This window comes from Vombatus ursinus, unplaced genomic scaffold (assembly GCF_900497805.2).
Source record: "Vombatus ursinus unplaced genomic scaffold, bare-nosed wombat genome assembly UNPS02003292.1, whole genome shotgun sequence".
Lineage (NCBI taxonomy): Eukaryota > Metazoa > Chordata > Mammalia > Diprotodontia > Vombatidae > Vombatus > Vombatus ursinus.
The window spans coordinates 9684625-9711905 of record NW_020943070.1 but is presented as its reverse complement, the minus strand read 5'-3'; the positions used below and the strand labels follow the sequence as shown (position 1 = coordinate 9711905).

Sequence of the window (27281 nt, the reverse complement as noted above, 5' to 3'; positions counted from 1 at the left end):
TTCAAACAAGGGGAAGCCTTGATGAGTAAGTGGTAGTCACTCACCATGAGCAGCTACCTGTGCTTTGAGGACATTTCCGCCATGTTGAAAATAGACCAGAGACTGGGAAAAATTAGATGTCAGATCCACTTTGCCAAGTGAGGGAAAGCTAGATTGCTTTGTTTTGCAAGCGGCTTACATGTACAGAATCAGGCAAAGGGACAGGGAAAGATCACTTTTTTCCTGGTAATTTCTAAGGGTAAATGGACATCTGGTTTCCTGATTGGTCCGTCACAATCAAGCAAAAGGGGACTAGACTGTAGGGCTATGAGTACTTCGGGCTACCCCAGATGGTTCACTGTGTCAGAGGCAGTTCTAGACCAAGGGTTAGAAGGATTTCCACATGTTCTTGACGTCATGAATCAATTACTTTTAGAGTTTTGGTTAAGGCCCTCAGAGGCACATAATAATAATAAGAAAACCCCCTGATCGTTTCAGTGAGGTCAGTTTTCTCTTCTACTCCTCCTCTGTGTTCCTGCCCTGACCTCCAGATATCTGGTATAGTGCCAGGGGTCCTTAACTTGGGGTCCATGGTGTTGGAGAAGAAGCTTCTTTGTTTTCACCAGCCTCTAACAGAAATTTAGCATTTCCTTCAATTATTTAAAAACATGATTCTGAGAGGCGTCCATAGGCTTCCCCAGACTGCCCAAGGGGTCCAGGACATAAGAATAGGAGAAGAATCCCTGGTGGAGTCAGAAGAGCTGGGTCCTCCCCCTGAGGCTCAATGCCTACTGACCGAGGCTGGATATTTCTCCTCTCCCGGCCTCATCTCCCTCCCCTAGATGATCTTGACAATACTTCCCAGCTCTAAAACATCATGTCTTTGTAATCTTCAGTCTATACCGGGTGCTGCTAAGATGGCCTCCATTTAAAAGCTTTTAGCCACGAGGCAACAGAGGAAGTGTCTGTGCCTTGATCAAAAGGAATAAAGCAATGGGCACTTGATCGCCCTTTGATGTTTTGTAGAAAGCAGGCACACCAAGCCTTTGGCTTCCCCCAAAGCTGGTGGTCCAGGCATACCTTGACCTCCAGCTTCGGGCAGGAGAAGTAGGATGGAGATATGGTCCCAATGAGTCTGGGGGATTTTCCATGCATTTTTATGATTTAGGCCAACCCTTCTCATTACTGTTCTTAGTAGTTGGAAGTTAGTGGAATGATGATGGAAGCATCTTCCAGAAGGCCTCGAGTCACTCCGTGTCATTAAATGATCTTGAATCACCAGATGTCAGAGTCAGAAGGGTGCTCAGACAACATCTATCCCTGGATGTGAATACCCCCCAGTGGAGGGGGGAGGGGTGAGCCTTTATTTGACGAAAGAAGGAACTTCCCAATTTCCAAGGTAGCCCTTTCTCTTTTAGCTAGCTCTAATTACGAGGAAGTTACTCCTTATGTGAACCCTAAGTCTTCCCCTTTGCAAACCCTTCCTGCCTTGCCAGCAGACAGACAGACAGACAGACACACACACACACATACACTTGCGCGCGCGCGCACACACGCACACACACACACACACACACACTCACTCACTCTGTTTCTGCCCTCTGGGTCAGAGCAGAACAAGTCCGATCGCTCTCTCACCAGACAGCCCTTTCAATATTTGGGGAGAATTATTGTGTTTGCCTGACATGCTTCCAAGCCATGTGACAGTTAACAAATATGTGTCTTCTTGCCTTCCCCCCCTTGCTGGCTCTCACTCCCCTCACCCGCCCAAGTCCCCTGGGAATCATCTGTAAGCTGGAGCAGGAGGGGCCGGTTCCAGCCACTGCCGTCTCTCCCTCCTCGCTGGAGTTGGTCGTGGTTGGCCACCAGCCCGTGATCAGGCTTGGAGGCAGAGGGACCCAGACTCTTGGTTTTACCAGGGGGACCATCGAGGCCACTTCTGCATTATTTAGGGGCAAAGGGCAGACAAGTTGATCGCATAAGTGCAGCTGCCTTCACATCCTTCCTTCAGGCCTTCCAAATAAACACTTGTCTTTGTTCCTTCTTGTCTTGTGTTTGCTGTAGAGTGACTCTCACCAGTTCCGTGTCATGGCCGCGGTCCTGCGCCACTGCTTACTCACCATGGGCCCAACTGAAGACAAAACAGAAGAGCTTCACAGGTGGGCGAGCTCTGGCTGGAGAGGGCAGCCTCTTTGGGGGGGTGGGGCTCAGCTGAGTCTAGATTTTGTGCCTTTTTTTCCTAACTAAGTCGAAACAACAAGGAGTTAATCCTCAGCCTTGTGAATAAACGCAAGGTCACCAGCAGGCTAGAAGTCATTACCATGGCCCAATGGAAGATAGAAAAGAGCTGCTTCACCCAGGCGCCTTGATTAGTAACCATGGTGACCACTGCCAACTAGGGAAGGATAAGTTTGTTTGCCACTTCCAAAATGATTATCCAGAAGAACTGAACTGATGCTAGCCTAAGAATTCCTTTTCTTTTTTTCTTTCTTAAAGCAAAAGAATTATTTACCAGTGGGTTTGAGCATTGGTGGTTTAAAAAAAAACTTTTAAAAAGATCAAGTCACCACTGGAAGCACGTTAATTTTCTGTGAATTTTTCCTCCGAATTTTTTTGATGGAGTAAATGAAATTTATCAGCATCAGAGAGTTAAGCAAATTAAAATGAATTCCTTCTTCTGAGTTACCAAGCTTCCATTCATGATCTGGCTGATATAGGGGCCTGGACTTGGAGTCAGCAAGACCTGAGTTCAAATCTGGCCTCAGACACTTATTAGCTGTGTGACCCTGGGCAAATCACTTAACCTCATTTGCCTCAGTTTCGTCATCTGTAATATAGGAATAATAATAATAGCTCCTGGGCAGCTAAGTGGCACAGTGGATAGAGTGCCAGGCCTGGAGTCAAGAAGATCCAAGTTCACATCTGGCCTCAGACACTTACTACCTGTGTGACCCTGGTTCAAATCACTTAACCCCATTTGCCTCAGTTTCCTCATCTGTAAAATGAGCTGGAGAAGGAAATGGCAAACCACTCCAGTATGTCTTCCTAGAAAACCCCAAAACAGGGTCACAAAGTGTCAGACACAACTGAAAACGACTGAATGACAACAATAGTACCTCCCTCCCAGGGTTGCTTTGAGGACCAAATGAGATCATCTCTGTAAAGCACTTTGCAAACCTGAAAGTGATATCTAAGTGCTAATGACTATAATTACTATTAAGTGTGGGGCTGCTGAAGTCTCAGGCTTGCCATCAGAATATGTGTGGCCCTTTGCTGTTAAGATGGTCTTGATGAAATCTTTTGGAAAGGATGGTGGTGATAATGATTACAACAACCACCCACAAGCAGTATTTTCAGATTTGGTAGCAAACTTCCCTCGAAACAACCCAGTGAGGTATAGAATGAAAATATTATGATTTCATTTGGGGGAGATTCAGGGAGGTAAAAGTCTCCCTATCATCTGCCGTGGACAGGTCATAGTGAGAATATTGTGTTCAGTTCCTGCACCACAGTTTAGCGAGAGGATTGGTTAGCTAGAGAGCTTCTGGAGGAGGGGAACCAGGATGGGTGAGGACCTCATACTGTTCAGGTAAGGGGAGAGGAGATGTTTGCTGCAGAACAGAGGCCTTCTAGGTGGCAGGGTGGAGATAGCCCAGGGTCACTGTCTTCAGACGTTTGAAGGGCGGACACACAGAAGACAGAGTAGACTTGTTTTCTTTGTCCCCAGAGCACCCTAAGTTCCAAAGAGGCAGGTTGGGGCTCGATACAGGGAGAAACTTCTTACCAATCAGAGGTGTCCCAAAAGGGAACCCACCTTATAATATGATGGGTTCCCCCTTAGTGAAGGGCTTTAGCCAAAGCTGGGTGACCACATATCTAGAATGTGATAGTGGGGTGGGGCTGGGGAGAAATTCCTCTTTGGGTTTGGGTTAGACAAGGTGGCCTCTGCTAATTGTGTGATTCTGTAATAGAAATGAGTTCTGTCTCTCTCTCTCTCACACACACACACACACACACGCACACACTCACACACACACACACACACACACACACACACACACACAGCCAGAGTTTAAATTTAGAGATATCTCTGCTTTATAGAGAAGGTCAGTTTGATGGAGAAGGAGTCCTGGATCTGGAACCCAGAGGGTCTGAGTTTGTGTCCCACATGTATGATCTTGGGCCAGTCCAAGGCTCCCTGAGCCTCCATTTCCTCAGCTGTAAAATGGGAGTAATAGCGTTTTCATTCCCTGCATGACAGACCTGTTAAAAAGAAACCCTCAAGTGCTACAGTAATATAAGAAGGAAGAAGATGCAGTTACTTCCCTCCACCACTTTGTCTCTTGGGAAATCACGAGAGATAGATCAGAAGTTAAACGCCAATATAAGATTTGCTCACATGCTTATTAGGGACAGGATTGTGCCTGTCTCATTTTGGGAAATGAATTTGGGGGCAAAAGGGGATCTGATGATAGGGTTGCCCCCCACAAAAAAAAAAGGAAAAGAGAAAATGTCATTGAAATTTTTTTTTTAAATACACAGAAGGAAACTGAAGAAAACAGGCTTTGAAAGTAACAGGTTGAATTTATGAAATACACTAATTTTTAAAAAGCATGGTTATGTAATAGAGATGCATGGTGTCACATATAATCTGCTTTTTCTGTTCTACTTAGGTGTAGGAAAGTTTTTTTTTTTTTTGGTATTTATTAAATTCAGAATTAAAAAAAAGAAAACTGAAAAATGTAAAAGAAAGAATCTGAGATTGATGTAACCATTCAAAGTCCCCAGCGTAAGAAGGCACAGACAGTAATAGCTGTAGGAGTGAAGTAGATGGTTACTTCATCCTTACTGAGGTAAGGTTCAAGCTAGCCTTAGACATAAATATTTCCTCTGGTATCTGTGGGTGGGTCCTCCTCCACTGATGGAGATGACAGTCCCTTTCTGCTGTCCGAGGTCTCTGGGAATTGTGGGCAGAAACCCCCTTAGGGCCCAGCTAGTCATGACCCTCGCCCGGCCCAGTGGGGCTGGGCCTGGGACAGCAGGCACGCAGCTGCTCCCTCAGCCCTTCTGGCTGGGGTAGACCTGCCCACAGGCGGCTCTCTTGGTGTTGCCCATAAAAGCCTTCCTGTCCCCAGTGAGGCTTTAGAGGAGGAATTTGTCAGATATTAGCAAATTTTTCTGAGTGTGCCTCCGCTGATCCCAGTAAGTAAGCATTTTATGCATGACGTTTGATTCTCAAAATGGCCCCGTGAGGTCACATTTTTACATGATATTTAACTTCCTTTCATACACTTGGTCTCACCCACTAGATATATGCAAGGCATGGGAAGATTGCGCATTATCCTCATTTGTGCATTTCCCCGCGCTCCCCCAGACTCTAAACTCCATGAGGGCAAGACCATGGCTTTAGCTTCTGCAGATTATGATCTCAGCTCCTAGCACACAGTGCTCTGCACGTAGTAGGTGCTCAACAAACAGTTGTCAAATTGAATAGAATTTAAGGAGTTTTTTTTTTTTAAATGAGGAAACTGAAGCTCAGACAAGTTAAGTGACTTGTCCAAGGTCACCCAACTAGTAAAGGGCGCAGCTGGAACTTCAGCCACATCTCTAGGCTCCAAGAGCAATTCTTCCACCTGATGGATAGTATTGATTTAGAAAGGGATGGAGAGGCATTCCAGATGGGCAGAAGCTCCAGGTGCATTCTAGGGTTGGTGTTTCTGGGCATCCTCTATAAAAATCACTGTGTGTCACCTTCAGTGGAGGAGTCAGGTGCTGCTGCCTGCAAACGTTCAGGGGGCTGTAGATGTCAACAGTTTGGTGGAAGCAGCAGCCTCTGGGAGCTCCAGGGAACACCCCAGGGGGAGGGATGCAGTGATGGTTAGGAATGGAGAAAAGAATAAATATTAACCACAAGTTTTAAAAAGAACACACCCAAGTAGTACAGAATTAGCAGAAAAAAGGGAGCTCCTGAATCGGCACTTTCTCATTCTCGTATTTCTCACTGCAATATTCATCCTCCCATTAAAATGGCCAGCCGTGTTAGTAAACAGCGTCTGAAGCCAGCACTGTGCATGAGAGGGCCATTCTCTGGCCCTCCACAAACAAGGGCTTGCTTAACCCGACACTGAGGAGTTCTATCTGTCTAACTGGGCCCTGCTTTAGAATCTGCATAGCGGGAGGGGCTTGGGAGTTTGAAGGGGAGGATGTCCTGTCCCTGTGATTAATGATCTCCCGGCAGCCAGAAAGGAGAGAGTAAGATACACAGGATTTCTCCCCCCTGGAGCAGGCATTCCAAACCTATTGTACACATCTCTGCATACTCCCTGACTTCCTGGTAGCCGGAGAATTTCATACACTCTCTGACCACAAATGAAACCGTCAGCAAAGTGACGAGATCAGAAAGCCACACTTCGTGACTTGAAAAGAATAGCTCGGACACAGTGATCCAGAAAATTAATTTTGTAGTTGTTTGGGAACTCGGTGGTTTAATAAGAAACCAGCAAATGGGGGGACTTTTCCTTGAAAAGCCGAAAAAAAACACCAAATATTTGTTGAATCGAATGCCAGTTTTGGTTTCTGACAATTGTTCAGTTCCTGGAAACTGGTTACTTAACATTACTTAAAAAGGGAGATAGTCCTTTAAAATGATGTCAGGGAAGAAGCCAACTTGAAAGCCTTCCATTTCTCAGGGATCTTTGGTTCTTAATTGGGCTCCTGGGATCTTAGCCACCCTCCCTGTAACCTAGCAGCACCCTAATATTGGAAGAGCAGTAATGGCGGAATGCTGAAATTTCTGGGCCAGTAGTAGGAGATTTGCCTTTGGTTCTAGTATTTAAGGGGAATTTTTTTTCTGCTTCTATTTCCATTGGAAATATGAAGCTCAATCCTAGCTGCTACCTGTTGAATCCAGGAGGGAAAGTCCAGTGGGAGAGTTTTTTACTGTACTATTTGGTGACCCAGAGGTAGAGGATGAGCCATACATCTTCAGATATGGCCAGTGTCTGAATTTGTCCTACTTAACCACACGTATGTGTTACAAGGGAAGGATTGTTTTGCACAGGGAAGACTCATCAGAGGAGTACAAGGAGCCGTGATATTTCTGTTTAAAAAAAAAAAAAAAGAAGTAACAATGAAATATTTAGAAAATTCACAGAAAAGAGCAGGAGGAAATTTGGAACAACACAGACCAATTGGGCAATAATTACTTTGTATACTTAAAAAACCAAGCTGAACATAGTAGAGATTCATGGTTTTACATCCAATCCTTTTTTTCTCTTTTGTGTATGGAAATGCTAGTCAAATTCCTAATTAAAAAGAAAAATTTTAAATTAGGGAAGATTTCAAAGAAACATTTATTTGAAAAAAAGCATTTGTAAAATGAAAGGGTTAGGAAAGGATTTTTTAAAAATACATTCTTTCTTAGTAGGTTTTCTTTCCTTATAAATAGCCATAGTTAGAAGATCTTTTCATCAGACAGATCTGTAGCATTCGAATCAAAATGAGAGCAGGCCTTGTTTGCTCATTAGGGGGTGGCTACAGACCCCCACATACTGTCTTGTGTTGTTTCCCAGCCTGGTTCTCTCTCTGATGCATCAATTAGAAATTTTTTTTTCTTCTTTGTAAAATACACCCACTAAAAAATGAAATCTTCTCTGATGATGAAAGAAAGGCAGAGTTCTTACTTGGAAGAAATGGAAAAATCAAGCTTCAGAAGGGCAAGAAAAGCATTTTTCAAAGTTTTTTTTTGGGGGGGGGGTTTGCCAAGTTACTGTTATCTTAATGAAAGTTCCCACTGGTCACTTTAATTGGGCCACATCTTGAACTCCACTGTTTTTTAGCTTAAAATCAAGATGAGGGGGAGGAGAGGACAATTTTTAATCAGGATTTAAGACTTTCAGGAAAGTCTTGGAAGCCAGAAATGTGATTTATTTCAGTGCTGGGTTCTTTTTCTACCACTTCTGAAGTTCCTTTAGATTAAGGCAGAATCTAGAATGGTTTTCCTTTCTGGTGGGAAGGCTTCTCTGCAATTGGAGAGCAGGCCAAATTTAAAAGTAGTTTACACCATCCTTGCAGTGAATTTGTTGCCCAATGAGTCACCCACAGCATGTTGGTGACGGCTCAAAAACTGTGTGTGAGTTCCCCCTGCTGGTGTGTGGCCCATGCTCATCTCTTCTCTGTTCTCTTGAAAGGAAAGAGAATGGGGAAAGAGGTCTGAGGCAGCCACGTCGGCTTCTCTTACAGACTAGGTGAAGGAAAAGGGAGCAAAGCTCATTCGTTTAGAACATTATTTTACTCATAAAAAATAAAATGAAAAGTACGAATGAAAAGCCATTAACTCCTATTTTCTCCTTTCAGTAAGTAACCCATCTGATTGTGTGTTCATTATCGGTCTCTTTTACCTTCCTTATTTATCTTTTGGGTTATTTATTGGGCTGGTCAGTTCTTTATTCTCTTTCTCGTATCAAGTATTATAGCAACTTTTCAAAGGAATTTTTTTTTTAATTTGCCTCCTTAAAGTCACTTACAAACTGTCCGTTGTGCTTTGTTGTTTTTTTTTAAGTGCTATTCACAAATATTTAAAATAAAACATTTTAAAATTCTTTATTTTTTCCAGCAATGCAGTCAACCTTTTAAGCAACGTTCCAGTCTCATGCTTGGATGTCCTCATTAGCCCATTAGCCCAGGACGAAATCGCCCAGGAGGCAACAACTCTAGATGAATCGACCCAAGAAACAGAAACAGGCCAAGATGAAACAAGGGAAGAAGAAGCCAATCTGAAGTACAATACCATGGTGTACAATGGCATGAACATGGAGGCCATTCGTGTTCTCCTTGACTTTATGGAAAAGAGAATAGACAAGGTAATGTCAGTGGTGGGGTGGCTTTGGGAGGTGCCCCCAAATAAACTGCTTACTAAGGAATATGAATCACCAGAAGCTTAAGAAATGAATCTTAGGAAATCTTAGGAAATGAAGAGAGTTTTAACTCTTAAGCTTTTGAGCTGGAAGGGACCTTGGTGATGAACTAGGCCAATAACTTCATTTTTAAAGAGGAAGAAACTAGTACCCAGAGAGGTGACAGGATATTCAAAACAGAATTAATCCAACAGAAAGATAAATGAAAGGAAAAAATAGAGCTGTACAGATTTTTGGAAAAAAAGAGATTTGAATGACCTGTGGTGATTTATTAATGGGAATAAAGAATATACATATGTCTTAGCATCCCATAGTACTTTTGCAAAAATTTGTCACTTGTATCCCACACTACATTTACAGAAACTGACTGTGTGCTATCACATAATAAAATTATAAACAAATACAAAAAGGCAGAACTAATATAAGCACATTCTCTACTAACCATAACTCAATAAAGAGTGTTCAGTAAAGGAAATGTGAGGATAAATACCGGCCTAAATGGAAGCATCCTGAATTACAAGGTGGCCAAAGAATAAATCGTGTAAACAATAAATATTCATGTTAAAGAGAATAATAGCAATCAGATAACATACTGAACATTATAGATCGCAGTTAAAGCAGTACTCGGAGGAAAATTTGTATCTTTGAAAACTTATGTTAACAAAGTAGGAGAAGAAAAATAAAGAACCTACCAGCCCAGTAAATAACCCAAAAGAAAAACTGAGAATGTAATTTTTAAAAGTAGAAAAATAAACAAATCAGCAATTCTGAAGAAATACAAAGGACAGAATCTTGAAAATTGTAGAAGAAATAGGTATAATTGAAAATAAAAAAGTCATAAAATTGACAAAACTCAAAAATATTTTTCTTTAAAAGACTAACAAAATCAACGAGACATTAGTTAACATGTTTTAATAAAAATGTCAAATTATCAAAATAAAAAGAAAGAGCAAAGTGAATTTCCAACTTACAGAAAGTAAAGAGAATTATAAAAAGAAAAAACTATACACAAATATATCACCAACACAACTTGAGAATTCAAAGCTGTGCATGATTATCTGCAAATATATAAAGTACCCAAATTAACAAAAAAGGATGTAGGGGTCCAGTGCAATTTAGTAAAAAGAAGTTATATAGGCATAAACTGAGAAAGAAAGAAAGAAACCTCTGTCCTAGAAGGATTTTTCATGTGACTTCTAATGTTTAAATTCAGTGTTTAAATTCAGATGTCTAAAGAATAGCTAATATCTACACCTCCAAACTAGAAAAAGGAGTCCCACACTTTTCATGAGACAAATATGGTCCATATACTCAAACCAGGGACAGGCTAAGCAGAGAAAGAGAACTTTAGATCAATTTCACTAATGAATTTGGTTACAACAATTTTTAATTAAAACCCAGAAAGGAAACTAACAGCAAGATATCCAGAAAATGATTCAGCAGGGCTGATTAGAATTTATGCCAGGAACGTAAGAATGGTTTAGCATTAGGAAAATAAATGAGAACAATTATGCGTATAAACCAGACTTCATCATTATATTGGTAGGTGCAGAGAAAGCCTTTTGACAAAAACACAGCACTCATTTATGTTAAAAACCTAGCGTGGGCGTGGAAGGGTCATATTTAGATATGATCCAAATCATATATATGGAACCAAGTGGGAGCATGATTGGCAGTGAGAGAAGGAAAAAGCAAACCTAGAGGCTTTCCATGTACAAATGAGGACACACAAGGATGCCGTCTCTCCCCTCTAGTAGGACCTGGGCAAGGTTCTAAAACACTATGTGTAGCAGTATGACATGAGAAAGAAATTAAAAGCATAAACATTGACCGAGAGGAGAAAAATTTTTAGACAAAATGATTTGCTTAAAAAACCTGAACGCATCAGCAAGGAAACTAATTGAGGTGATTAACAGCTTTAGTAAAGTAGCAGGATATAAAATATCTCCACAAGACTGCCAGCATTTCTATAGAGTACTAACAAAATCATAAGGAAATGAGAAGTTTTATTTTAAGAAACTACAAAATATGCAAGCTATCTGGGAGTTACCATACCAAAACACATAGGATTTACACAAATACTAGTATAAAACTTTTTTTTTTGTAAAAATGAAGATTTAAATAATTGGAGAGAGATTTATATTGAGTGGTCAGTCAGTAAACCTTTATTAAGCTCCTACTATGTGCTAAGCATTTAGGGATACAAAGAAAGTAAAAGGCAGTCCTTGTCCAATCTAATGGGGGAGATGATGTCGAAAACAAAACAAAACAAAACAAAAACAACTCTGTACAAACAAGATATCAACAGGACAAATTGGAGATAATCAACAGAAAGAAGGCACTGGCATTAAAGAGGCATTCAGAAAAGACTTATTGTAGAAAATAGAATTTTAGTTGAGGATTGAAGGAAGCCGGAGAAGTCAGAAAGCAGAATTGAGGGAGGGGAGACAGAGAGAGAGAGACACAGAGGAGAGCAGGGGAAGAGAGACAGAAAGAGAGAGAGGAAGTGAGGGGAGAGAGAGAGGAGAGAGACAGAGAGGAGAGGGGGGAGAGAGACAGACAGAGAGAATGAGAATTTCAGGCACAGAAGACAGCCATTGAAAATACATCTTCTGGACATAGTGTGTGTAGTTCCAGGAACAGTATGGAGCCAGGTGTCAACTGGATCAGAGTGGGGGTTGTGAGGGGGCGGGCGGGCAAGGAGGTAATTAAATGTAAGAAGACTGGAAAAGTGGAAGGGCTCTGAATGCAAGCTGAGGACTTTATAGTTGATTCTGGAGGTGATAGGGAGTTGCTGGAGTTGATTGAATGGGGGAAGTGACATGGTCATATGTGTGCTTTAGTGGCAAGGAGACCAGCCCACAGGCTACTGCAGTAGTCCAGGCATGAAGTGAGTGGTGTCAATATCATAAATATAATGATATTACCTAAGTTAATTTTAGATTTACTACTATACCCGTAATACTAGCTAGATGGGAGCAGGGGGAGAGATGCTGTAGATTTAGATGAATAATGAAACTCATGTAGTGGAACAGAAGGTCCAGAACCTGAATGGAAACAGAAAACAGATAGAAATGGAAAAGGCAAAGCACCACCTAAATTCAAGTTATAAATTGTAATGTGGTGACCTTCAAAACTATTTGCCTAAAAATAAAAAGCAGAAAAGTGGAGCACACTAGGTAAGTAAGAAACAGAAGCAATAGAAAATGAGGGTACTGTATTTGACAGACTTAACACCGTCACTTAGCGGGGTTTCATCTTCAGCTGGTACGAGCACCTCGGAAGACGAGAAGCTTTTGGGAAGAAATTAGGTTTAGACCAGGCTCTTAGACCGTGTGCTGTAGTAATCTCCAAAATGATGTGCTGCCCCAGCTTCAAAGGTCACATCATAAAATTGCAAGAGTTGCCTTTCACAGTGATGGCTGGAGGGGGAATTCTTGAGCAAAGAAAGGGAACACGGTAGCCTTAAGGGACCAAAGACACAATTTCAATTATGTAAAATTAAAAGACTTTTGTGAATAGAGACTATTAAAAGAAATCATCAGGTGGTGGTGATGGGGGTAGGTGGGAACTTTGCATCAAATATTCATGATAAAAGTCTACCATGCAAGATGTATGAGTAATGATTCAAAATGTAAGATCAAGAGTCATTCTCCAATAGAGATGTTACTAGTAGATTGTAAGTTCCTTGAGGGCAGGAAATGTCCTTTGTCTCTTTTTGTATCTCCAGCACTTAATACAGTGCCTCGCACATAGTAGATGCATAATAAATGTTTTTGAATTGAATATAAGTGGTCAAAGGATATAAGAAATAGTTTTCAAAAGGAAAATGGACAACTAACAATGATCAGATGAAGAAAATGAAAACAACTCTGAGGTGTCACCTAATGCTATTCAAATTGGCAAAGATGATACAAAATGAAAACGGTGCTGGAGAGTCAGGAATCCTAATAACATAGTGTTGGTGGAGCAGTAAATTTGGTGTAATGTTCAGGGATGTTATTTGGAGTTGTACAAGAAAAATGACTGAGCTGAATGAATGAATGATTGAAAAATGACTGACCAAGTCATCTCAGTAATGGGCAAATACTCCAGGAAAATAAAAGACAGAGTGAAGTGCATCTCCCCAAATATTCAAAGCAGCATTTTTTTGTGCAGCAAATAGTTGGAAGCAAAGTAGGTGACCATTGTTAGTAGAATAGATAAAGAAGTTCATATGTAAATGTAAGATATTGTTGTAGAGTTAGAATGGCAAATATGAGGAATTTGGAAAAACAGATTTGTGGGACTTGATGGAAGGTGAAGAAAGCAGAACCACGGGGATTCCATTCACAGTGACCACAGTCATTTAAATGGAAACATACTCCTTTAAAAGAAACTGAACAGAGAGTAAATATTCATTAGTATTGGTCCTGGGACTTAGCCTCCTCCCATTGGGGTGGGGACAGACATGGGGCAGACAGAATGTGGAATACATTGTTAGGTACAGGCATTCTATCGATTGTTGTTATAATTATTTTTCTTTTTACAAGGGATGGTTCAGGTGAGGGCTGGAAATATATCTACAAGTTGACTAGTATAAAAAAAATGGAAGACATTCATTTTTTTTGAAAGAATCCTGCTGTTGCGGTCAAAAGACATGGGTTTGAGTGTAAATTCAACCACCTATCCAGGGAATACTGGGCAAAATCACCGAACTTTTTTGATCTTCAGTTTACCCATCTGTAAAATGTAAATAATCATGCTGGTACTGTCTGCCTCATGGAGCTGTTGGTTGAAGGAACTTGCAAACTGTGAAGCACAATATACGTGTGTACAGTTGCTGCTCTTACTATTTCCCCCCTCAAAATAACCACCAACTTAAAAAAAAATGAGGTGGTTAACTTAAAGGAAATGAATTATCCTGCATTTCTCCTTCTTTTCCCGTTGGTTGGGCTATCCAAGAAAATCTCCTGATCTGTTAGCTTCCTGTGCAGCGGTGATTGCTGCCTTGCAGTCTTCTCTCGCGGGTTGGCCTTGGCTTTGTTCTTGCCCAGGCAGACCCTCTCCTCAGTGCCCCTTTGGAGCAGTACCTCCCACTGGGGTCAGCCAGACTGAGAGTGAGACAGAGAGCAGCCCCCAAGGCCATGAACATGGACCTCGTGGCCGCCATGTTGTAAACAAGGCAGCCTAGTGCCCAGGACGGGGACATAGGAAAATATAAGGCAAAGTTGCTAAGGAAGGATGGAAATCACTGTGGGTAAATGGGAATGGAATAATGTAAACTACTGTGGGAGAAAGAGACTGTGGTACCTTGGAGAGAGGCCTTGATTTGGAGTCAGAGAATTCAAGGTTGAATCCCAGCCATGCCATGACTTTGTGTGGTCAGCGGCAAGTCATGGGCCTCACGCGTCCAATGAAGAGGCTGCACTGGCTGGTCCCCACGGTCCGACTGAGCTCTCAGACTCTGGGGAGTTTACGAAGCCTCAGTGTCATTGATGTCCCCCCATAAGCTGATCTTTACTTCTCTGAGTTTTTAATTCTTGAAGAGGGGAGTCACTCTTTGACCTCCTAAACTCAAACCAAAAGTCAGACTTGTGTGATGTGGTGTGTGTGTGTGTGTGTGTGGTGTGTGTATTGTGTGTGGTGTGTGTGTGTGTGTGTGTGTGTGTGATGTGTGTGTGTGTGTGGTGTCTTTTGTGGAATCCTGTAAACCAGCTAACCCATTTTCCCTGGTTCTCCTTTAGGGAAGCTGCTACCGGGAGGGCCTGACTCCAGTGCTCAGTTTGTTGACTGAATGCTCCCGCGCTCACCGAAACATCCGGAAATTCATTAAAGACCAGGTAACGGCTGGATGCACGTTGACTCGGAAACCTGGCCATCTGGTAGCTGTCATCTTTTACGTGTATTCTCTTTGTGTCCCTGGTTCTTTTTTCAAACTGAAAAAAACACCAGGGAACATTGTTCTCCCCTTCTGACACTCTCTCAATTGAGAAACAGGTGCTCATTGGCACTTGGAGAGTCATTTGGAATTCATCCAACTTGGGAATCAGATACACCTTTTCTTTCTTCCTTTGGGTTTGGTTTTGTTTTTAAGTGAAGGTGGGGGATTGTAGATCTACCAGATTTAAAAAAAAAAAAGCTAAACATCCTACTATGTGCAGAGCTCTGTAATAATAATAATAATGATGATGATAATGTTCTATAACACTTACTATGTACCAGGCACTGTGCTAAGGATCCTCACAACAACACTGGGAGAGAAGTGCTATTATTACCCCATTTTACAGATGAGGAAACTGAGGCAGACAGTGGTTACATGACTTGCCCAGGGTCACACGTGTCAGAGGCTGTGCAACCTAGCTGCCTATAGGTGAATTTCTAGGAACACTTGTAGTAGAAAACAAGGTATATATATTCCAGTTTAAGGAGCTGGGGGAAGATGAAGGCTTCCAGGCTTTGAGAGAATCTTTGGAGGATTTATGTGAAAACATGAGCCAGAATCAGAGGAGGAGAAAGTGCGGTTGAGGCGAGGAAGGAGCTGTCTGAGGTCCACTGACAGATTAGTCCAGTGGGGAAAATTTGGAGCATCTTTGCATGTGGAATTGCTAAGAGGAAAAACTTGTAAATTCTTGAGCAGAAGCTGTTTCCATTTACCTTGAGAAACTTAATCTTTTGTTTTAAGTAAGGCTTTCTATGTGTAGGGGTTGTCACAGTGGACAGAGCCACAGGCCTGGGGTCTGGAAGACCTGAGTTCAAATCCAGCCTCAGACACTTACCTGTGACCTGTATGACCCTGGGCAAGTCACTTGGCCCTGTTTGCCTCAGTTTTTCATCTGTAAAATTGGGGTAATAATAGCACCCACTTGCCAAGGGGATTGTGGGGATCGATATTATAAAGCCCTTAGCACAGTGCCTGGCACACAGGGCTATGTAGCTGTTAGCTATTATCATTGTTACCTCTGTCAGGAGCCTTAGTGGCCTTTAATGCATGAACATCTATGTGAGTTTCCACATGTTTTACATTTCACATGAGGAGCCAGGCTCAGAATGTCTAAGTGATTCCAATTAGGTTATTACTATTATTACATTATTATATAATTATAAATTATAATTTACAAATATATGGTATATTATAAATATATATAAATTATAATAAATAAATACATTATATTACTATTAGTAGCAACAATAATAATAATAATAATAATGGGGGGTGAATAGAATGTTGTACAGGCTGTTGAAAGAAGTCTTTGTTGTAAGGGATGACTCTGAGTAGAAGTGAAGTTAAGGACATGAGGCAAATGCAGACAATGTGAAAACAAAAGGTACCAATAAAAACCCATTTTTCTAAAGAAAATTAACTGATTTTCAAGCAAACTCCAAATAACTTAACAGAACTTTCCCGTTTCTTTTTTTTTCAACTGACACCCTCTCTAAGTAGGTTTCATAATCCAGAGCCACAAAGCCATGCTCTTATGGGGTCCTTTTCTTCCACCAGAAATTGGACTGAAAATCACTTTGCTTAGCTCAGGCAACTAACAAGTATTTACTGAGCACCTGCTATAGGCCCAACCCCGGGCGAGGCCCCACAGGGTTAAAACAGAAGTGTTAAACTTGGTGTCTGCTTGTGGTCTGATTGGGGAAATAAGGCATAGAACACTTGGAAAGAAATATCAGATTGTATGAATTAAAAATCCCATGGTTCAGTGTGTACATGTTATAGGAGTTCAGAGAAGAGAAAGGTCTCTTGGGGCCAGGGCTTCTTGGATGGAGGAAGGTTGGACTTGGTCTTACACTAAGGTGTGGATTGGGATAAACCAAGAGGGAAGAAGGCAGGGAGGGAATGAATATGGTGTATGTGTTTGCCAGTGGGGGTGGGGAAGTGGGGCCCGAGGGAGATGCTTTTGTCCAAATGTCCAGCCTTCAGTACATTAGCAGGACATGTACTCAAGGGGCAAAGTGTCCCCTTGGCTCTCCTAGGTTCTGTTACGGACACATACATTACTTGGGGTCTGATTTTGTTGGACTCAGTGAAAGCATATCTTCCTGGTGCGCATTCTTTCCATCCTGGAGGTAGGTTCATGTGGTCTTGTAAAACCAAGCCCGTGAGATGTTTGCCATTGATGATGACTGAGTCCCATGTTACCTTCCTGCCTGGGTCCCTCTAGCATTTAGTTGGGTGGTTAGAGATGGAAAGAGCCGGCTCTGGAGGCAGAAAACAAGGTTCTATCTTAATTTTGTCATGGACCACCTGCCTGGGTCTCAGCTTTCTCGTCTGTGAACCGGACAGATGGCTCCTCTGGCCACATCCAGCTGCAGGTCTCAGTTGCTGTGATCTCGGGCAGGTTTCTGCTTCACCTCTAGTGTCTGAGAATGCCCCCAGGACCCTGGGGCACAGTCAGCATTGCGTTTGTGTCTTCAGGTCCTGCCTCCTCTGAGAGATGTAACCAACCGCCCCGAAGTCGGCACCACCGTGCGGAACAAGCTGGTGCGCCTCATGACACACGTTGACCTCGGGGTCAAGCAGATCGCAGCCGAATTCCTGTTTGTCCTTTGCAAAGAGAGAGGTAGGTGGAAGCCACCCCCCTTGCTTTCTGCTGATGAGAGGTCCTGACTGGTCATCCTGGCGTGGAAAGAGGCAATACTTACAGTCAGATCTCCAAATACACACTGCTGGAGGAAAATAGAAATGCCAATGCCTCCAAATAGCGGCTCATGGAGAGTAATTTCTGTTCGGCTTTAGAATTCAGGCACAACTGATCAGAAAAGTCTGAGCACGCATGCACCTTTGGACCCCCAATGCTGCAGGGAGTGGGTGGGGGTCACGGGGCTTCTTCCTCTCTCTGGGGTCATGGACCCCTTTGGCACTCTGCCGGAGCCTGCGGACCCCTCCTCAGAATTGTGTTTTTAAATGCATGAAATCAAGTTCACAGGGTTGCAAGGAAACCAATCGTATTGAAATGCAATGAGCAAAATGTGGAAAATTCCAAAATCACAGATCCCCTAAAATCTCCCCATGAACCCCAAATTAGAGACCCCTGCTCTAAGGCTGCTTAAGTGGCGGAAGAGGTGCCACGCTTGTATCACTGTATCGGTACAGCTTCCTCACTCAGAAATTGCTTCTATCAATGAAATCAGAGGGCAGCTCCCCTCCCTGTTTATTCTTTGTTACAAGCAATTATTCTGGGGGGGGGCCGGGGAACCCATGGGGAATGCTGGTGACAGAAAGATAAAAGAGCACCAGCCTTGGAGTTAGGATGACCCGAGTTCAAATCCAGCCTCAGACACTTACCAGCTATGTGACCCTGGGCAAGTCACTTAACCCTGATTGCCTCCAAACAAACAAAAATACATAAAAAACCCATAAGATTTAACACTACAAATTAATTTTTTTAAAGATGCTCTTTTGGAGCTGTGATGGCCTAAGTATTTTATCACTGGACAGCCAGCCTTGGTGGAATGATAATTCTCATGATTGATCATATCTGTGGTCTTTATTTAGTGTTCCAGGGCTCTGGGAGTGGAGGGATTTTCTGGATTGTATATTTTCAAATGCTATCCTCCAAAAACTAATTGAATGTAGAAATCCAATTCAACCTGTTATCCAGAAGGATTCATGTGGTGATTCCCCATTGCCTTTAAGATCTAGTTCAGCATTTACAGCCTTCCATAAGCTGGTTTTCCTTTCATTCTGGGCTGATGATACAGTTTTCCCCCCCCTTACTCATTCTCTTTTCCGTATTTTAACCAGGCTGACAGACTTGCTATTCTCCATACATTGACCATATTCCCTCTCCAACCACCATGCCTTTGCCCAGGCTGTGCTTCATGCCTAGAGTGCCCTCCTTACCTGTACCCCTTGGAATTCCAGCCCCCTTTCAAGAGGCTTTTCTGGATTCCTGTGGTTGTTAGTGGCCCCTTCCATCACTCAGTGTTTGTATTTCATTTCTCATCATGTTCTGTCTCCCTGGTAGAATGGGAGTTGCTTGAGGGCCGAGTACATCATTTTTGTCTTTGTATTCCCCTATACCTGGCACATAGTAGGCACTTTTTAAAATGCTTTTGTCCATTGATCATTTGAGTCTCTCTGGTCCTTGGCTGACAGATACAGTCTGTCATCAGACTAGTCCTGGAATCCCTTCTGGGTCTGTAGGACCCACCAGAACCTGCCCTATATGGACCCAGCTTTCAAGGACTCAAGAATAGACTGCATAAGTTAGAACCCCCTTTTATTTGGCCCAAAACGACCTTCAGTGAAACGCTGTTTAATTTTGGTGTCTTGAGATTTGGGGAACCCCATATCTGATCATCACAGCGTTGTGAAGTGGGCTCTCTCTAAATTCTGAAGTCCTGGGGAGTGCGAGGACTCACCCTGCTCAGGTTATGGCTGTGCTGACCGAGAGTTCCCTGATTCCATGGACTTTTATCTTTCCAAATCTAGGCCTTTCCAGAAGAGGCCTCATTGTTTGCTCTCTTTCTGGAATGTGGAAGTCTCCACCACCACTCCCTCTGTCGTCTCTCTCTCTGACTCCCTCTCTCCTCTCTCTGTCTCTCTAACTCTCCCTCTCAGCCTCTCTCACTTTTTGTCTTTCTGTCTCTTCCTCGCTTTCTTCCCTCCACACTGTGTCTCTTTCTCCCACTGTCCCACTGTCCCCCTTCCTCTGTTTCTCTCTCTCTCTCCCCCCCCCTTCTCTCTCTCTCTCTCTCTCTCTCTCTCTCTCACACACACACACACACACACACACACACACACGCACACACTCTAGCTGGCTTCCTAAGGACCTTCTCCAGCTCTGTTACACTTTTGGATAAGATGTGATAACCAGAGTTCTGCCCAGTCGTCCAGCTGCAGACATGCTAGGATTTTGTACAGCAAAATCTCCTCTTCTGGTTTCTAGCCTGTGTATTTTGGGGTTGGACATGGGAGCTCAGTGGGTTGGTATCACTCAAGAACCCATCTCTTAAGTATTGTCTGAATTTGTTTCTCCTACATGCATAGAGTGAAGATGACCCACCGGCATCCTGTATGGCTACACCGCTTTGTCATCACTCACTCTAAAACTTAGCATTGTGGTAACAGCTGAAGAAATGAATGAGTTTAAAAGCATTTATTAAGTGCTTTCTGTATACCAAACACTGTGCTAATAGAAAACCAAAGCACGTTAGCCATCTGCGGGATGACACATTTTACTCCAGACCTCCTGTCCCAGATTATTTATAAAAAATGAGGAATAAGACCCGTCTCAAGCACTGTTTGAAACTCAGCCAGTCAGGGAAGGGCTCTTAGCCCTACCTGCTCTTCCTTGTCTTGGCCCATTTGCCATCTTTTCGTGACAAGATAGTCCGCCCACGGCCTCGGCCTTCTTTTTGTTAGCTTTTGGCTTGGACTGTCGTCAGAGGCTCTCCAAGGGTCTCCATAACTAATCTACTTGCTCCCTCCCTCTTGGTGACGGTCCTCATGGTTCGTGTGATTTCTACCAAAGCTCCCAGAGTGTCCTTGGCACCTTATTTAATTTTCATGCAACAAGATGGCAGCCCTTAAGTACTTGGAGGGTTGGTCACCCTATGGAAGAGAGAGTTGATTTGTTCTGCTTGACCCCAGAGGCCCCAGCAGAAAAGGGTTTAAGCCCAATATTATTGAGCCCTGAGCAAGGCACCTAAGCTCTGTTTGCCTCGGTTTCCTCAACAGTAAATAATAACACCTCCCTCCCAAGGTTGTGTTGTGAGGATCAAATGAGATAATATTTGTAAGGTGTTTAGCCTAATGCCTGGCACACTGTAGGTGCTTAGTAAGTGCTTGTTCCCCTCCCCCTTCCTGGCCATGCTGTTGCCAGAGTCCTCACCACCGTAGCACCTCCTGGAAATGCCTGCCAGGAGGGGCAGGGCTGGAGATGGCCGTGGGCATGGGCACTCACTCAGGTTGATTTGACTGTGACAGCCGTCCTGTTCTCTGTGACTTTGCAGTGGACAGCCTGCTGAAGTACACCGGTTACGGCAATGCTGCGGGACTGTTGGCGGCGAGGGGCCTCTTGGCGGGAGGAAGAGGAGATCATTGGTACTCGGATGATGAAGACACGGACACAGAAGAGTACAAGTCTGCAAAGCCCAAGTATGGTGTCGGGTTGTTTGTCATTCAGGTCTTTGTCTCTTCCTGCTTTGTCTTGCTTTTTCTTTCATCTTCTAAATGATTCTTTTCTCATGTGGACTGGACACAGTGGTCCTGGCTTTGCTCTTTTCCAAGAGTTTCCCAGTGTTCCACAGAAGTGGTGGTTTTAGGTGACCCGGGCAGGGCAATGTTACAACGAACGTTCTGTCCTGCTGCCATGGCCTTTCCAATAAGTGACTCATCCTTTCCCAGGTGGTCCCAGATAGAGTTCTCAGGTATTTCAGATGCCCATTATCTCATACTGAAAGCAGTTTCTTCTCACTCTCTGCTTTCCTTTCCATCTGTTAAGCCCTTGTAAAGTAGAAAGACCAACTAGATAGTCTAGTTATTGGATTATTTCAGGTTTAACCTTTTCTTTGGCAAACCCCCCAAATTCTAGCCTTTCTTGAACCTCCCGTGTAAAGTCTTTATGAATGGGCAGGCTCATGAAGTGATGGTGACTGGTCACCATGGAAGGAGCTTTAATCAGATTAGTGCTTGGGGAATCATCTTTGCCAAATGCCCTAAATGACATTAGCGCCTCGGGTAAGAAAACCAGAGTCCCCAGGGAGCCTCACTGGCGTCAGAGGATAAGATTTAGAGGCTGTACCCAGCTGCAATATTTTATCCCAAGTCAAAATGCCTTCCTCACTTGTGGTGTTCTTGGCTTCCACCACTGAGGAATGACCTCCACTCTTGTCTTTGGGATTTGCTGACCCACATAATGTTGGAGGGTGATACTATTCCTTTTTGGCCATCATCAGTGGTGCCCAGACTCTCTGCTCCCCTCCTATGATCTTTTAGGCACTGCTGGGGACACACAGTGGGAGCCTGGAGATTGAAAATTGACATCTGCCAAATGAGAATGGGGTTTTTCCCTCCTTCTTTAAAAAAGATAAAAAGAACAAAATTAAAACGAATGTGTTTATCAACTATTGAATCCTAGTGCAAACTCCCCAGTCATCACCGTGGAAGTAGGCTGTGAAAATGTGGCTAAGCTTCTAATTGTTTGAGATTCTTCGGGAAAGCTTCTTATGGAAGAGGGGGTTGATTGAAGGGCTGTTGGCAAAGTTCGGATGCAGTCAGTCCCAGCTGGCTCCTGTGCGGTGTGTACTCAAAGACAAAACTGGCTCAGATAGAACCATCAGACCCTTTCGTTCACCAGAGTAGTTCCCAGGGACGTTTCCCTGTAGGCATCGTGTGCCCAAGGCAAGGGGATTCTGGTTCATTTCTTCTAGTCCTTATTAGACTTTGTTCCTTGGATTCCATCAGTCAATTCACATAGGAAGGGCATTTTCATGCCGAACTCATCAAAAACTCTGTATCAGAATGTGAGGACTTAGAATCCACCAATTGAGAATTCTAGGAATTTAAAATGAAGCAGAAATTACCGGAGGCCTGTGTTCCGGGAGAGTACATATACGCAGTGAACCAGGATGGAAAGCGTAGGTTTAAAACCTCCCTCTCAATGTCTCCTAAACAGCAGGACGATGTAGCAATCAGAATTACAGTGTATAATCTCGCATCCATATCTGTGCTCTGTCAGAGACAAAGCCGAAATCTCTTACGGGGCCCCTTGCATGGTAGTGTCAGAGAAGGATTTGTAACGTACCACAACCAAATAGTAATAAGGGATTTAAAAAGACCTTCGATCAGAACTGGCCCTTGTGCAGGGCCCCTCTGAGTCAGCAGAGGAAACCCGATTGTGTCTCATCGCACATTAGCCCATTTACAGCCAGGGGTGGCATGGCCCCTGTGCCTGATTGTCCCTCACGGCCTTTTTGGGATCAAATCCTTTAGTCCTCTTATCCCAAATAGAAACCGTCTTCAGCCTTCTGCTCTGTCTTGAACACATATTTTCTAGAACTGGGGTCTTAGGCTAAACAAAATAATCTTCACAGTTCAGTCCTGTTAAAATGAGCTCTCAGACCAAGTATCCGTTTCTCAAATCTCTTCATCCCTTGACTCTTCAAATAGGTCTGTGTCTGTTTTTATCTTAAACTCTTTCTTTCTCTTATGTGAGAGAAAAAAAAAATCACTGGTTAGATGTTTCATTTATTGCCTAAAATTTGAAAAAAGCTTCTTAAACTAGTCTCCTTCTTGAAAGAGCTGCTAAGCAAAGGCTTGGCTCAGAAACAGATCTGCTGTATACTCTGGGAAATGATCCCACTGGACCTCAAGAACGTTCTCCCCAACAGGGGAAATGAAAACTTTGTTGATGCCCCACAGAGCTTTGCCAGCGTCATTCAGCTTATAAAGTCAGTCTTGGATAGAATCGAGGATCCCTCTGGCCACAAGGTGTGCCTTTTCTCCTCCCCCCTCTGAGCTCCCAAGAGCAAACATTGCTGATTTTCTTCCACTGTGCATTTATTCCCCACGGTTGCCAGTGGATGCAGAGGTAGTCCATCCATCCACTTGGCCCCAGCCCAGTTGTCAAAAATGTAAGTGGATTCTGATTAGTGCACCAGGGTAACCCATAATCCTTTAGAGGAATCCAAGACCCCGAATTGTATGAAGCTTACATTCATGCTACGAGGGACAGTTAATATCGTAGCAATCCTTTTTGTGTCAAAATAAATGTATTTAATGGACTGGAAGCCAGCCTTCTGCCGTTGGCACGCTTGCAGAAATCGCAGACTTAGAATCAAGCTTGAACAACAAGCCACACGGGCTTTTGGGGTGTGTGTGTGTGTGTGTGTGTGTGTGTGTGGCCAGTCCAGTCTTTTAAATCTTTCCCCCAAAGCCTTGCATTGAGTGTTGGAGAGAAACAACAAATTCTGAGTTCTAGCTGAACCTAAGGGTTCTGGGACCTTGGAGGTCCATGGAGCAGATCAAACATAACTTTGACCTCGGTCTCATTTCTATACCTCACTAGCCTTGGGTTAAAACTTCTCATTCTTTCTTGCTTGAATATATTCTGCAGATGGTGATCTTGTACTCCTCCAAATATCCTCTACTTAGGATAGGGATAGGGACAATGACTTCAGTGGAATAGGGATCCTTCCAGATGAGGGAATTCCATCTACCAATGCCAGTCACCACCCCCTCTTCAATTTACTGTCTTAAAGAGTTGTCCGGCGAGCAGAGAAGTGTCCAGGGTCACATAGATAGTATGTGTCTGAGATGGGACTTGGGTCTTCTTAGCCCCAGGGTCTGCTCTCTCTACTATACTGTGCTGCCTAGCCAGGATAAGAGCATTCTTCTCCTTTTAATTAGGACATCACTGAAAGATGTGAGCTCCACTGAGAAAACTCTCAGGGGCCAGCCATCCCACATTCTGTATTTTTGCCTTAGGGAATATTGCTTCAAAAAAAATCCCATCTTCTGAGGTTTAGAAGCCTTTCTGTTGTATACAGTTTGGGTTGTGATAATACATGTCGTTATGAGATTTAAATGGTATTATAGGAACCTAGTAATTTAGTGTGATAAACTATTATATCATATTTTTGAGGTTCCTATCTCCCCCAGCCCAAGGTTGAATTTGTTTGCAGTCTCCAAACGACCCTTAACCCGTTCGTTAGATGTTTGGTTTTCCGGTGTCTCCCCCACCCCACCCCACCCCTACTCCCCCTCATTAAGTATTGGGCCTGCAATTTGGGCATTGCGCCACCATTGGTATCTTGGACGTCTTGCGCTGTGGTGGGCGTTCTGCGTTGGATTCAAGTTTCTTCAGATTGATAACTGTGAACTTCCCGTAATTTCATTTACCGGATGTATTGTTCTATAGTGAAACATGGGAAACATTAATCATACATCATAATTGTAGATATTATTTTTAAAAACATTTCATAAGTCAGCTTATTTGGTACAATTGAGTACCTTCTCATTAGTCCAATAGCTTTTTATCCTTTTTTCTGAAGCTCATTGAATAGACTTTCATTAAAATAAGCTTCAGTAACTCATCAGCCACGTGGTTCTTTCCCATACTACCCCTGGTTCTTTAAGATCTCAGACTACTGCATCAGACTGTCATATCAGCCTCTGTGTTACAAGGCCTTGAGAATCCCTTGGGGCAGCTTGACCTTTGTGAGAGTCCATTAAAAAAGGCACTAGTCTGCCTTTTTACCTTTCCTGCTCTCGGAACATCTGTCTGCCTTCTCCCATGTAGTAAAAATAGGGGGGGAAAAAGGGAGAAAATCCAGTGTGGCCCTTGGGACCCCAGAGGCCCTTGCGATGAGCCTTTGGCAATCTGAGGGCGCTGATGCTTACCTTAGAATGGCCTGTCTTTCCTTCGAAGTGCACGGTGGCTGTGTAACCTGGCTCCTGGGCAGAATTCCTAAGGGCTCCTGTGCAGTAACTCTTACACTGGACATTCTGAACAAAATTTGAATTAGATATTTAAAGAATTAGGTGGTGTTTTTTTGTGGCAACCTTTAAAAAAAATTTCCCATTCCTGTTGTGTTCCTGTTGAACAGTTAGCAGTAGCCATAATAATCACAATTATAATAATTTGCATTTATGTAATGCTTTAAGAATTATAAAATGTTTGCCTCGCAGCACCCATGTGAGATGTAGAATGTACACATATTATCCCCATTTTACAGATGAGGCAACTAGGGTTCTGAGAAGTAAATTGACTTAGGGTTTACTCAGACATTGTTAGTCAGAAATCGAATCCAGGTCTTTTGACTTCTAGTTCACTTTTTACTCTCCTACCACCAGTCCTTGAAATACCAGGTTATTAAATTACAATAAAAGTACTGCCACTTATCTAGTGCTTTAAGGATTGGGGAGTGTTTTATCCCAATTATCTCGCTTAAGTCTCATAAAAGTCCTTTATGGTAAATACTGTAGCTATTATTCCCATTGCACAGAGGAGGGAAACTGAGGCTCAGAGTAAGGGAGGGATCTGGCCATGGTCACATGGTGTCAGTGGCAGAATCCAAATCTTGGTCCGTCTTGACTCCATGTCAAGAAGTTTCAGCTGCCCTCAGATGCATGTCTGACTTTCACCATGTTTTTTTGATGTCAAACCTGACCTCTCTCTGCCTTACCCACACTCATGGCTGTCGACAGTTTAAGGAATAGCTTTGTATTCAAAAATCAGCAGTTGCTGCAGAGAGAAACTTACCGGTCAGAATAGCTGGGACATACCCAATCCTTCTGGGGGCTGTAGGGAAAAGTGCTGTATTTCAAGTCAGGAGAAGCTGATTTGAAGCCTATCTCCAGCACTTACCAGCTGTGTGACCACGAGCATGTTACTTTCTCAGGGCCTCAGTTTTCTCATCTGTAAAATAGGGAGATTAAATTCTGCAGTATTACCCTCACAGAGCTATGAGGTTCAAATAAGATAATGCATAGAAAAAAATGTGGAAAACAGTATTATTTAAACGTCACCTATTGTTATTATTAATTCTCCAGTGTATATAAAGCTCTAGTCTTAGAACATCCCTGTGAGATGAGATTGAAAGTCTTTATTTCTTCTCCCCAAGCTCTTGGGCGTTCTCTCATGCTTTCCCAGTCTTGCATTGGGCACAGTTTTTTCATGGCTCCTTCCTCAAGTGCCTCTTCCTCTAGATGGACATTCATCAGTGTAACACCTTTCTCCCACACTTACTTAGCATCAGGCATTCTTGCTCACTAGAATACAGGTCAAGGAGTAAGGCCCGACTCTCCAGGAATTCATTTCTTCTTTATAAGGTAGCTGTCAAGCTCCTTTTAAGACCAAAGTCTCTTGATGAGTGAATTGCTGTAATATATAGGGGACCCCTCCGGGCTGGGCATTATTTCTGCCAAGTTCTTGATTCTTAAGAACCCCCAACTAGGTCCTGGTTCAAGCCTCGTTGAGTAATGAGGTTCCATCATCATCATCATAACTATCTTCTCTACTGTGACAGAGTGGTTACTAGTAATGAAGATGAATGACACGTCCCTTGTTTTCCATAGATCAGACTTTCTGGGACACCATCCCTTTTTGGGATAATTGTGTTCCACTGTGGGAGAAACATCCTCCCCTTTTCAGATTATAAAATCTGGATTTTCCTTTCTCGGAATAGAATGCTCTTTCTTCCCTGGAAGCCAAACCCAGGCTTGGTGTCAGCCATTTTCAGAATCTAATCTATGTATTTAATATAGTGCTTCTCCCCTACTTTTCTTCACCCAAGGCCTGACTCCTTCATTGTCTGCCTGCTGGCCTCGGACTAAGAATGTGATGACCTGAAGTCAGAAGACTTCAGAGAGATGGAGGGCTTTGGCCCATGGTCACCCAGTGTCCGAGGCACGCTCCTCCTGGTTCGGTACTTGGCTCTGTGACCTGCTAC

At 43.1% G+C, this 27281-nt stretch overlaps 1 protein-coding gene across 3 annotated transcripts in view; it reads left to right on the top strand.

Moving 5' to 3' along the window:
• The window catches only part of RIC8B (RIC8 guanine nucleotide exchange factor B), a 96934-nt gene that overhangs the window by 52271 nt on the left and 17382 nt on the right, over nt 1-27281 (top strand). For all 3 annotated transcript variants that reach the window (XM_027871129.1, XM_027871142.1, XM_027871138.1), the window contains exons 4-8: nt 2044-2138; nt 8594-8840; nt 14621-14716; nt 17299-17443; nt 20841-20985. In XM_027871129.1, coding sequence (XP_027726930.1) covers nt 2044-2138; nt 8594-8840; nt 14621-14716; nt 17299-17443; nt 20841-20985 — 728 coding nt within the window. The remainder of the gene's footprint in view (nt 1-2043; nt 2139-8593; nt 8841-14620; nt 14717-17298; nt 17444-20840; nt 20986-27281) is intronic.